Genomic DNA, 13,722 nt, shown 5'->3' with positions numbered 1-13,722 from the left:
GAAAAGACAACCCTCAGAATGGGAGAAAATATTTGCAAACGAATCAACAGGCAAAGGATTAATCTCCAAAATATATAAACAGCTCATGCAACTCAATATTAAAAAAGCAGGGGCCTCCCTGGTGGCGCAGTGGTTAAGAGTCCACCTGCCGATGCAGGGGATACGGGTTCGTGCCCCGGTCTGGGAGGATCCCACATGCCGCGGAGCGGCTGGGCCCGTGAGCCATGGCCGCTGGGCCTGCGCATCCGGAGCCTGTGCTCCGCAACGGGAGAGGCCACAACAGTGAGAGGCCCGCATACCGCAAAAAAGAAAAGAAAAAAATATATATATTAAAAAAGCAAACAACCCAATCCAAAAATGGGCAGAAGACCTAAATAGACATTTCTCCAAAGAAGATATACAGATGGCCAAGAAGCCCATGAAAAGCTGCTCAACGTCACTAAACATTACAGAAATGCAAATCAAAACTACAATGAGGTATCACCTCACACCAGTTAGAATGGGCATCATCAGAAAATCTACAAACAACAAATGCTGGAGAGCGTGTGGAAGAAAGGGAACCCTCTTGCACTGTTGGTGGGAATGTAAATTGATACAGTCACTATGGAGAAGAGTATGGAGGTTCCTTAAAAAACTAAAAGTAGAATTACCATATGACCCAGCAATCCCACTACTGGGCATGTACCCAGAGAAAACCATAATTCTAAAAGACACATGCACCCCAATGTTCATTGCAGCACTATTTACAATAGCCAGGTCATGGAAGCAACCTAAATGCCCATCTACAGACGAATGGATAAAGAAGATGTGGTACACATATACAATGGAATATTACTCAGCCATAAAATGGAACGAAATTGGATCACTTGTAGAGATGCGGATGGATCTAGACACTGTCATACAGAGTGAAGTAAGTCAGAAAGAGAAAAACAAATACCGTATATTAACGCATATGTGGAACCTAGAAAAATGGTACAGATGAACCAGTTTGCAGGGCAGAAATTGAGACACAGATGTAGAGAACAAACGTATGGACACCAAGGGGGGAAGTTTGGGGGGGGGAGCTGTGGGGTGGGGGGGATGAACTGGGAGATTGGGATTGACATGTAGACACTAATATATATAAAATGGATAACTAATAAGAACCTGCTGTATAAAAAATAAATTAAATAAAATTCAAAAATCCCAAAAATATATATATGTATGTTGAGCCACTTCTACATCTAGGGACTTGGGATATACAAGGCAACAACCCAGTTAAAAAAAAAAAAGGAAACCCTTACTTTGTGGGGCTTACATCTGTACTATTTTATATTTTATTATTTATGTATTATTTTATTTCTTCTTTCTGCTATTTTGTGGAAGCTTTCCCAAAATAAATAAATAAATAAATAAATTTATATTTATAAATGTAAATAATTTATAAATATAATTTATATATATATATAAACACATAAGCAATCTTTTAATGGCTGAATATTCTACAACACTCATATGGAAGGTCATGGGTCATTTGTTTTATATGAAAGCCAGTTTTTCCCAAGGATACAGCAAATAAAATAGCAAAATATTTAGTAAGCTAGTTGTGATACTGTGATTTATAATAAGAAATATACATGTTGTCTTAGTGCCCATTTCTGGCACAGAGCCCCTCAAACCCCTGGGTTTTCCTGTGATGAGAGTTTAAGGACATGACTTCGGACCACAGTTAAGGATGTGGGCCGGTTGCCAAAAAAACAACCATGTGATCAGAGGTTGAAACTTTCAGTCCAGCCCCCTTGACCTCTGGGGAGGGGATAGGGGCTGGAGTTTGAATCAACAGCCAATGGCCAATGATTTAATCAACTGTGCTGATGTAATGAAACCTCCATAAAAACCCAAAAAGACAGGGTTCCAAGAGCTTCCAGGTTGGTGAACAGGTGGAGATTCAGGAAGAATGGTGCACTCAGAGAGCAAAGGGAGGCTCCACGTTCTTTCTCCATACCTTGCCCTAGGCATGTCTTCCATCTGCTGTCCCTGAGTTACATCCTTAATAATAAACTGGTAATCTAGTAGGTGAAACGTTTCTCTGAGTTCTGTGAGCCAGCCACTCTAGCCAATTAATCAAACCCAAGAAGGGAGTCGTTGGACCTTCCAATCTATAGCCTGTCACCCAGAAGCACAGATGATAACCTGGACTTGGGGCTGGCCTTGGAAGTGGGAGATGGGGGGGGACAGTCTTGTGGGACTGAGTCCTTAACCTGTGAAATCTGATGTGACCTCTGTGTAGACAGTGTCAGAATTGAGTTAAATTGTTGGACACCCAGATGGTGTCAGAGAATTGATTGTCGGTGTGGAACCTACTGGCCCCCAACCCATACATTGGAAATTGGGTCCAGAACCCTATTACAACCATCATGTGCAAATAGCTAGAGATGCTGAAAGGCATGCCAAGAAAAAAGAGTAGAAGAGAGTCCTGGCCTCCTTGTAAGAAAATGGAACTGGAATGAAAAAACATAAATACAGAAACAGAAGCAATGAGCAACACATTACAAACATCTTTTAGTACATCATACTCGAGCATTATTAGTACTAGTACTAACACAGTAATAATGATAATAATAATAATAATAGCTAACATTTATTGATTGCTTACTGTATGGCAGATGCCACTTTCAGCATTTTTATATCTGTTGTCTCTTTCAACCATCAAGAAACCATATAGAAAGTACACCACTATTATTTCCATTAAACAGATGAGGAAACTAAGGTACAGAATTACAAAGCTTATTGCCCAAGTTAGCATATCTAGGAGTGGGAATTCAAACCAATCACTAAACATTATGTTATATTTAAAATAATGTACTCTTTTAGCCACTTGTTTTGCCCATGGTCATATGGACATCCAGGAAAGATAACTGCATAGAATATTTTCAGTGTAGAAATAGCACCATCTTGCAGAAAGGTACCATCTTCCTCTGCCTGGGGCACCAGTGCTATGCCATGTAATCATCTCTCCTTCTCTTAGAGAACCTTCTACTGGGTCCTCACCATTGGGGTCATAATTTTCATTGAGAAGCTGATAAAAGCTTTGGGCTTCAGCTCTCCTTGGGGAAAAGTAAAGCATATTGACATAAGATTGTGCAGACAATGGAAGGGGTTCAGGGACCCCAAAACTCACACATATATTTTAGGAAAATTATTTTCAGCCTTTAGTGTTCCTAAGGGAGTTTGAAAAACATAAAGATTCCCACTCCCCATCAGCAGATTCAAAAGCAGGCTCCATGATGACAAACTCTTGGATACGCTGCCCTAAGTGCCCAAGGAGAGAGCCCACGCCTGCTCAGTTAAGAATTCCTCCACCAACTCAGCAAAATGCAAGGCAGGGTAAACAGTGCTGCAGATAGGTTTCTAAGCAGTCACAACCATGTCTAAAATAGCTTTTTCTCCCCTTTAATGATTCTAATCAAGAGTGTATTTTGGGAAGTGTTGAGATACGGAAAGACCTTTTACTTTTAAACTTCCTCCATAGGCCCTGGATCCATGGCCCACAGTTTTGTGTCTCGATAGCCCCTGCAACTCTGATTAGGGGAAGACCACTAGAGGCATCAATCCTTTGGCTTCAGGGCACAACATGATAAGTTGGTTGCCTGATACATTATTAGCACCTCCTTTAAAGAGTGAACAAGTTGTCCACACTGTCATTCTAGGGTCATTAGCCAGCAGGGAGAAACCAATCGGCACATCCTACACATCCCCCCAGGATAACAAGATGACACACACTAATAACCCCAGATGATCCACTCTTGGGGAGAGGACGGGGCGGGGCGGGGGGGAGGAGGTGAGGGCTTTGATCAAGCTCCATCACAGAGCAGCTTATTACCTCGTAAAGTGTATCAGGTCAGGGACCTGAGACGGGGGTGTTGTGAAAGGGAGCGCCCCGAGATGGGGTGCTCTTGCTAAGAGTTCTCCCACCACCCCTCTGCGCTGACTTGTTAAGTTCTCTCTAAAGAAATTCAGAGATAAACCCAGGGACAGCATGATCAAATAGAAAAAGCTCTGGAGCCAGAAAGGGGAAACATCGAATTCTATCTCTGCCACCACCTTCGAGCTCGGTGACCTCAGGCAAGATCTTTAAGCCCTGACCTCCTCGGCTTTCGAATGAGGACAATGACATCTAGTTTGTAAGGGTGGTGTGAGGATGAAGTGAATCACGTGGTGATGCCCTAGAATGTACTTCCAGGGAATCTGGTCACTAAATTGATGGCTATTTATATTATTGTCATTAAGAGCGATTTCTCTTATAATCAATGTAGCTCATCTGGCTGCAGAGAGCTATCCCTAGTGTGCAGCAAACTCTCCTTTGCTCCCTTCCCCCACCTACCCCATCCCACACGCAAAAGTCAGAGGAAGTAGAAAAGGCAACAGCTGGGAACTCTATTATAATCCTTGAGCAAATAAAATCCATTAGCGTCAACAAGGCACTCCTTCAGTTTGACTACTGCTGCTCCCCAAAGTTGAAGCTCTAGTTTCCCTTGACCAAGACCATACTTAATATTATTTTCAACTAGAGTTCATAGGCATAGGACAATTGAAGAGGGGAGGAGGTGACTCTCCCCCTCCTCTCCCCAACCCCCTGCTGCAATAAGCCCAGTGATAAGCAATCTCATCTCCGAAGACCATTAGCAGTGGAACATACATGATAGATAGGTTATTTATTGCCAGAGACCTCACCTGTAAAAAGTCCCATCTCCTCTCCTTAGGGTCCCTTTTTAAAGATTTAAACAATGCCAAGTACATGACTTTTGTCCTTGCACTGAAGCCCAGGATAAATAACTTGAATAGCTGAGCCTGGAACTCAGGATCTCCATGGCCAATCTCCATAATTCATCCCTCAATGGCAACCATTACGGACACACAGGTGCATAGGCTTGAGGCAAACTGTGAGGCTAGGATGCAGCTGCATCCCATCTCCTGGCTGTGGAGAGCCAGCGGTGCTCCAAACCGAGAATCGGTCGTACAGCGTGACAAAACGTGTGTGACCCTCTCCTTCCACTAACGAACCTGCTTAATACCAACACCCTGCTTTCCCTCTTTGAGAAACGCGGATGATATCTGTCTTTCCTATCTCCTAGGACTGTGGTGAAAATAAAACTGAAGTCATGGAAGTAATGTTCCCATCTTTGAAAACTGAAGCATTTTGCAAAAGAAAAGGGCTATAACCGATCTAAAGTGGTATAACGACATTCAGGAGTGCTATAGAAATAGACACAATATCTTTTATACACGTGTGAAATTTCATGTAGGATTTCCTGCAGAGCATTCACGTCCTTTTTTCCCCCACCTACATTTTAGAATAGACTCTCTTTTTCCTTATAAACTGTGCACAGTAAGAGTCCAGCTTTGTTTCTTGCCAACCATTTGATCGTTCCATCCATCCCAAGGGAGAAGGAGGCGCACTCCTCAGGAGTAACCACTGCCCTTTCCTGGAGCCTGGCTCCACATCACACTGGCCACGCCTCTTCTCTGCCATCCTGTTGGCCACTGCAGGGACACTGTTTGGCTAGTTTCCCCTCTAGGACACACAGATGTATTCTCCACCCTTTCCAGCCAGAGACAAAGGACAGTAATTGAGACATACATAAAGACAGGACAAACGTATTACATACGTTTAGTTAACAGAAGTTGTCAGGGAGCCCAATTAATCTACCCTCCGGGCAGCCCAGCCACTGATATTTCTAATCAAGAACTTAAACAAAAGAAAGTCCGTTTGTGAAAACTGCGTGTGAAAAACGTCAAGGTAAAAATGAAACAATGATGACTCCGGCTGAAATTTAATGTGCAAATAAGGGCAGTTATGCCTTCAAGTGACCATAGAGGTTTTTATTTTCTTTTGGGGCTTGGAATACAGCCAAGCTCACTAGGAGATGGGTGTGTATATGTTTTTGCTTAAATCATATTTTAAAACCTATTTCTAAGGTTAAGACCTTAGTTAAACATAGTTTACATTTAATGTAGGTTAATCTCCTTGATATAGATAGGAATCTTTACATCTCTACGCTCGACCTTTACTTACACCATCCACTCAGCTCAAAATATCCTTGTAATAATCTCCATCTTTTAATTAAAAATTTCTCTACATTTCAAGGTTCAGTTGAAACACCTGCTTTGCAATGAAGTTTGGAGACCACCCCAGCCAGAAGATGCCTGCCCATCCCTCCTCTGAACTCCTATAGCATGTGACACCCTCAGAGGACACTTACCTTCTGCTACCTCTTCAGAGCACTGTTTGGGCGGCAAACTGAAAGCTCTGAGGGCAGGTATCATTTCTTTTCATCTTTGTGCATCACTCCACGTATGTCCCTACTATCAATGCCTGACAAATATTAGGACTCAATACCCATTCATAGAATTAAAAGTAAATATGATAATTTGTGTAAGCTTCTTAGCATAATGCTGCCATATGACAATCTCACCTTAAATGTGAGCAATTATTATTCTCTTAAATAAATTAGACAATTGCACCAGCTTCTCTACCCTAGTTTATGAGTCTCTGGGGTCCTTCTTTAAAAGGATGTGGACATAGTTCCCAGAGTCAACACTGATGAGTCTAGGAAATCCCATTAAAATATCTTAAGAGATCTTTACTTTCCAATTTCACATTAAGCAATTTTTTTGTTCAAAGATACCAAGTGCCTTAACCTGAAGATATGATACAATAAACCTAATGAACTATATTTTGCTACAAATCTACATTGAAATGAATGCCTGCTTGGGTCTCAAATGCCTTAATTTCCTATTAATAGATGTGCATATAAACCATGGAAAGAGGAAGAATCTTGTGAAATGAAAGGCTTGCTCACTTACAGGTCGAGGGTATAGGTCATTGTGTCATTTCTGCATCCTGAACACTCCCAGTGGACTTTATTTAGATGTAGTAGGTGCACAATACCTACAGGTTGACAAAATTTTTAATGAATTTCAACCTGTAAGGGATTTCAGTGATGCTCTGGCCTATTTGTGTCATTTTACAGAGGATAAAATTGAGGCCACAAAATTTTTACAGGCTGTCACTACATATCTAATTTTTGTGTACAGCCAGGACTATAACCCAGGAGTCTTAAAAACCCAGTAGAGAAGTATTTCTTCTACAAAAATAAGAGGTAGCATTTATTGAGCACTTACTATATACCAGCCGGTTTGTATATGTGATGTCAAATCTTCTGGAAAAAAAAAAAAAACAGAAAAAGATATGCCCTCCCCATATTTTAGTTGAGAAAACAGAAACTCAAAGAATTTAAGTGTCTTGCTCAAAGCAAAGTGCTGGGAAGCAGGAGAGCTAACGTTCAAACTCAAATCTGCTTCCAAACCCACTGCCTTCCATGTCATACCATATTAACACCCATTAATAGCATAAAACACTGATCAGAGAAGGTATTATGTGGCTTGCTAGAGAAATGTAAAATCCTTCATCAGTTTACTTTGGAAAAAAAGATTTAAAAACTTACGTCAAAATGTATAGCCAAATCAAGTGTTCATAGGCAACTCTTTATAAAATCATATTTGTAATTAACTTAGAAGAGGAATCTCTTCCTGAAGAACACCAGATCTGAAAGCTGAATGATGGCACATTACCTCGTGCTCAATGAATCATCAGGTACAGATTCCATGTCTCAGTAAAGATGAAGATGTGGGTGGATAAAAGAACAGCCAAATCACTACTTTAAGGTAAAGGGTGCAATGTGACAGGCACATGTTATATAGTCCTTGCTTTTCTACAAAGAGATAGAGCTTCCAGCTAAGACTATGTCTTCCTCCACCACCATCTGAAATCCACCCAAAACAGGATTATTTAAAATACAGATCCCCAAAGGTCTGAGTTTTTCTGTCCACCTTAAAGTCTCTAAGACAAGCCATTCTGTGGGGTTTTGAAGTCAGATCACCCAGGGTGCCAGTCTCTGCTTTGCCACGGAACTGTTATATCTTCTTGGCAAGTCATTTAGCCTTCTGGAGCCTCAGTTTCCTCATTAATGTAATGGGGATAATAATATCTACTCATAACATTTTTGTGAAAATTAAGTGAAACGATGAATGTAAGACATCTACTCAAAAACCTGACTCACTGGGACTCAGTTTACTCACTAAGGGTGGATGGTAAATGTCAAGTCTCAGAATAACAAAAGGCAAAGAATTACATGAAAACCAACCAGATCATCATTCACTACAATAAATGCAGTACTAAAGATGTCATAACAGCAAAATATGTCAAGTAAAAGCCTCTGTTAACAATTTGTAACACTATTTCTAGTGAGAAAGGGACAAGACAGTGAACTGAAATATTCAAATTGACTCCAGCATAAAAATATGAAAAAGAGATATTAACACTTGACACCGGTCTATTACCTAACAGGGATATTGTAAGGATTAATGAGTGTAGCACTTCGAAACTCCTTGGAAATAAAGAATAAACGCATCCCCATCATATATAGGTATAGACAAATATATATTTTAACAAACTAAGAATTACTCTATAAATTTAGATCAGGGCACAGCATGCCTTGGATGAGTAGGGTAGGAACAATATGTTCTTGCTTATGATACCAAGCTCATGACAAATGATTCATACCCAGCACTTTTCATGCCAAAAGATCCCCCCAGGTGTTCCACCAACTCCATCAACACTTTCCATCAAGCTAGACTGCAGTACAGAGGAATCACATCACACCCACGGACAAGGCAAAACAGTCATATCCTTACACAACTGCACAAGTCCACCAGCGGAGGGGGCAGGAAGGAGAAGGGAAGGAGGTGAGAGAAGGATCCAGAGTTCTTCAGGAGTCTGATAGGCAGCCTATAATTACCATACATTTACACCTTTAATGCAGGTGTTATTGTCATCAGAAGCCCTACTTAGCAAAGGCTTTTAGCTAAAGGTGAGATAGGTCCAGGGGGTGTGTACTGCCAGTGGCCCTGAATGGGCTGGGGGTGGATTTATGGGGGACAGCAGCTAAATGAGAGGAAAATGAGAGCTCCCACCCACTGCTGTCCTCAGTGTTAAGTTGGTGGATTTCTTGCTCTGGGGGGAATGTGAAGTGCCATGAGATGAGAGTTACAAAGAGGTATACAGTGCTTTACAGTCACAACACTCTCTTAACTATACCCTGGCCTGTAATTCTCAGTAATGAATCTGACAGGCATCCTCCCCTCCTGTTGTAGAGATGAGGAAATTCACACTCAGGCAATCAGCTTGCCAAGATCAAACCACAAATAGGCAGAACCAGAACTCAGATCTCCACTCTGCTTTTCACATCACAAAGTTGCCTAGAAAAGTTTCTTTCTGCCTCCCTTACCTTCAAAATGTGTTTTAAACTTTCTCTCTCCTATGAATCTGGGACTACTTTGTGGAGGATACTGATACAAGACTAGTTCTCTTCCTCTGTTACCTATACATATACACTGAAGAAAAACAACAAAATTTGTATGTAAGTGGGCAGGGATGGAGGGTATGTCCTTATAGAATGAGAGACTTAATAGGATAGAAATCTCATTCGTTTACACGATTTGAGTGCTCCAACTTTTAGCACCTTGATTATTTCCTACATTATCTCAAACCTCCTTACATGTCACCCCTTCAAGCCCTGACCCTAAGAAGCCTGACTGGGTTTATAAGCACCATTAAAAAAAAAAAAAGGCTGGCAGTGCTTGGCACCATTTCTTAAACGGAGTTTAAAACTTGCCAAAGATGTACTTTCCTTTTCTTGCTCTTTCCAAGATCTTTCAATAGGTGAACTAGAGGTCTAATGGGTGAGTGATATTTTACGGCTTGAATTACATTAAAAGCCAGAAATATTTTGAGTCCAAAGTCCTTTACTTCTTGATACAAGATTTAATATGTTTGATGTGTTTAAAATTGCCCCTTAAAGCTAGAAGCTTTGAGTTAATCATCTAAAGCAGTGCGAAAGTTACTTAATCAGTTTAAGAAGATTCAAGTTCAAATTGGGGGATTACTTTTAGTGGTTATGATATGAAAGATAGGACAGTTAAGGTAAGGAATGAGGGCAAGGGTCTCCGGAACTTGAATGAAAAGAATTTCAGCTTCAATTATTTGATTAAACCAGTCCGGAGAACCATATAAAACCATAGCCTTGGTCACGAAGGCTGAATTGTAAGGAAAACCGTGCTGAGGCTCTCAGGACAGAGACACGATACAAAATACTATTTATCACGATTTGCCTTAATACAATTTATATCTATGTACCCAAGGAATCCATAATGACAGCCTCTTATTTTAAAATGTTCACAACTTTCATTAACAAAGCTGACAGTGAGCACAATTCACTGAAGTGGCACTTCCCTGGGAAGGTTTCTGGCAATAACATCACAATTGAAAACATTTTGAAATGTACCAGGATGCACAGACTGTGCATAGTAAAAATACTACAATCTCAGTAACCTGATAGAAGCTGAAACTTTGCTTTTTTTTTTTTTTTTTTCAGTTTACCCATCCTTGGTTTTTATTTTCTTGTCTGCTTCAATGCAGCCTGGTGAAGTTTCCATACTTCTAAATCACCTGCAGTTATCACCACCAAAGCTCTTTCTTTACTATTTCAGCTCCTTGAAGTTTCCAGGTGCAGTTTAAACTGGAAGAGCTCCCTCAAATTCCAGACATGCAGGCTTTTCCAAACATCTAAAACCTTCCCTGATCTTAGACACAGCTCATGGACTTGCACCCACGCTCCCCAGTGACAGCCTCCTGGAAACCCAGCAATCCCTCTCCTCCCTTAAGAAAGGGAGAGCTACGTCTTTATTTGTGTTCTTCACTAGAGAAGGTCAGGCAATGGGGGAGAACAGGGAGTTGTTGTCACAGGGACATATCTGATCTTCCTGGGGCAGATCAAGCCAGAGAACAACCACTCATTCACAGGCTGGAAAGCCCCAGCTCTCAAAACACACTGGCTGGTGCTGTTAGAAGATGCTGGAGAGTTCCCGTCCTGAAACTTGCATCCACTTGGTCCCCAGAAACAGAATACATTAAGGGCTCCTTACCATCCACTGAATTTCTCTTCCGTGCTGGGAAGAGGGGGTTAGGAGCTTCGCACAAAAATAAAATTAAAAAGCCACAAATCAAGACTTTTTGATCTTACGTGCTCTCATCCATAAGTCTAGCAAGTTAAAGGGAAAGTCACTGGAGGGAACGCCAGACTGCCTGGAATTTTAACCCTTTCACCTCTGCATTCAGAATACTTTAACCCGCTCTGTTTGCCTGGTCTTCGGCTCCATCCTACACAAAGGAGACCAAAGAAACGGAAACCAGGGATCTGCCTGCCCAGTATAAAGCTTTGTTAGAGGTTTGGAGAGGACTCCGGTGTTGCTGGGAAAGGGGCGGTCTCCTAGTTGGTGACATTAAATCCCTGGGGAGGCGGGCAGGGAAGACTTTAGTTTGCACAATGTTTCAAGTCCAGAAACCCCATTTCCCCAAATTCTCAATCAGATCACACAGCCGACTTTAACCCTTTCCATCTTCCACCCCTTTGCCCTCAGTCCCATTATACTCACGCTGCTGTTGTGGCCAGACCAGTGGACCATGGCTTGGTTGTGTGCTGAGTCGCCTGTCAGCGCGAACGTAGTGCTGGTTAGTTTCAGCTCCTCCAGCCGGAAGCGAGTGGCTTTGTCCGGGTCCCGCTCCGGAGTCCCAGGCTCCTGCTGCCCTCTGTCCCTTAGCACTCCCCGGGGGCGTCTTCTCGTGCCCTCTCCCCGTTCCGCCTTCTCTTGATTCTCTCCACTACGTCTCCTCCGGCCAGAGCGTGGAGCAATCGCCACCGATGCCCCAGTGCCCGGGGCCCGCTCCAGGGACAGCGCTCGGTCTCCGGGGGCCACTGCAAACAGGGGGCGTCCGAGCAGGGGCGTGGCAGGAGCCCTGCCTCGCGGCCCCAGGTGATTAAGCCCCCCTCGGGTCGGAGACCAGCGTGGGGCCGAGCTGGGGTGCAGCAGGGGACCACAGGAGCCGCCGCCGCAGGCGCCCGGGGCGCAGAGGACTAAGAGCCCCGCGCCGGCGAGGAGAGCGCTCAGCCCGGCTGGGGAGCCGCCGCCGGCGCCAACTTTTCCCATTGCGGGAGCGGAGAGGAGCGGAGAGGGGGGTCCCGGACCGGAGGTGGCGGCGCGGGGCTCTCCGCTGGCCGGCTACGAGGAGCAGGAGCTCAGGACCCCAACTCCATCCAAGTTGGGCCGCGGTGGGGGCGGGCAGAGGCGGTTCGGGGCAGGTGGCGGCCGCCGCTTGCCCGGGCTGGGCTGGTGCCGAGCGCGGGTCCGGACGGAGCGAGCCGCTGCCACGCGGGGGTGGAGCCGAAGTGAAGTCACGGGCGGAGCGGGCGCTGGCGCGCGGGCAGGCAACACGGAAGGGAGGGCGGGCGCTGCCGGGGCTTCGAGCGCCGCGTCCCGCTCCCGAGCTGCGCTGCGCGCGGTTGGCTGCGGGGACTGGAGGCGCCGCCGACCCTCCCCCTTGGGCTCGCCTGCGCCGCCGCCGCCGCCGCCGCCGCCGCCGCCGCCGCCGCCCGCTCCGCGCCGCCGCGCTGTGCGCCTCCGCGGCCGCTGGCCTCCGGGCAGAGCCCGAGTGCCCCTCCCGTGGGGGCGGCCAGCCCGGACCTGGCGGAGTGGTCACTGTGCTGGGGACTTCCTATTCCTGTTTAATTGTTTCTATCAGTCTCTGTGGCTGTTTCTTTTTTCTTTTCTTTTTCTTCCTCAGTTGAGAAAATAAGGATGAGTGGGCTTCTGCTCTTTCCCTTCTTAGTCTCAGTGAGTTGGCATCTTGACCTTACCTTGGGAAGAGTCTGTGTGTCCCAGCATCAGCAGAGAATGATGTAATTAAAAGATCTCAGGTGTGTGTGTGTGTGTGTGTGTGTGTGTGTGTGTGTATTCTGGGGGATTTTCCCATCAATTATCACGCTTAGATTTCTTCCTTGACCTCCTAAAGCACTCACTGTATTTGAACCCAATCTTACTGCATTTTGTGGGCGTATCTTGGCTTCCCTAAGAGACTGCACACTCACTGAGGACGGGAAGGCTACGTTGTGAGCAACTTGGAAGAAGTAACCAGTTCATTGTTTGCCATTTTATCCATAGTACTTGGACACAGTGCCCTACATGGTAGGAAATCTGTCAGTCATTAATTCATAAATATTTATTGTAAGCCTATTATTATATTTCTGTGTGCAAATACATACAGGAAAGGAGGCATGGTGCTCCATCTATCCTGTGGCATTCGTGCCTAGCCCAGAGCTACTAACACATGCCTTAAGACTCAATAGGAAAACTTCATGTGGGTGCTGGATGCTCTGCCATTAGTTTGCTGTGGAATCTATGACAAGTAGCAATCTATCAGCTTCCTAGGTTTAAAACTAAGTTGTTGCATTAGATGACCTTTAAAATCCCTTTCACTCCTAAAATTCTATAATTGTATGATTATAACGTCTGCCCAGCCTAGCTCCCCTGCTACTATTCAAACGTTCAGATTAAGACTTATAGTAGGTGAATGGGCTTTGAAAAGTACAAAGAATTTCTCAAAATCCAAGCCTTTTTCAAATAGAAAGTTGCTTCTAAGGGCTGAAATACCTTCACATGTCTTTGTAGTCTTCATGAGCCAGATAACACTTTCTTATCACATGCTAGCTGTTAAATTATTCTGTGAATTTTTATTGACTGAATAAATGAATCCCACCACAGAATAGTACAATTCCCAGTTTCTAA

The 13,722-nt window shown here is 43.9% G+C and overlaps 1 protein-coding gene across 7 annotated transcripts in view; it reads right to left on the bottom strand.

Moving 5' to 3' along the window:
- The window catches only part of SORCS1 (sortilin related VPS10 domain containing receptor 1), a 572,111-nt gene extending 559,672 nt beyond the window's left edge, over positions 1-12,439 (bottom strand). For 6 of the 7 annotated variants that reach the window (XM_060099829.1, XM_060099837.1, XM_060099849.1 and 3 more), the window contains exon 1: positions 11,536-12,439. In XM_060099829.1, the coding sequence (XP_059955812.1) occupies positions 11,536-12,087 (552 nt within the window). In that variant the 5' untranslated portion in view covers positions 12,088-12,439. The remainder of the gene's footprint in view (positions 1-11,535) is intronic. The other variant, XM_060099854.1, reaches the window with a different exon arrangement.
- Positions 12,440-13,722: the final 1,283 nt, after the last annotated feature.

This window comes from Mesoplodon densirostris, chromosome 1 (genome assembly GCF_025265405.1).
Source record: "Mesoplodon densirostris isolate mMesDen1 chromosome 1, mMesDen1 primary haplotype, whole genome shotgun sequence".
Lineage (NCBI taxonomy): Eukaryota > Metazoa > Chordata > Mammalia > Artiodactyla > Ziphiidae > Mesoplodon > Mesoplodon densirostris.
Note: the sequence above shows the minus strand (reverse complement) of the source record. Positions and strands in the feature narration are given on the sequence as shown.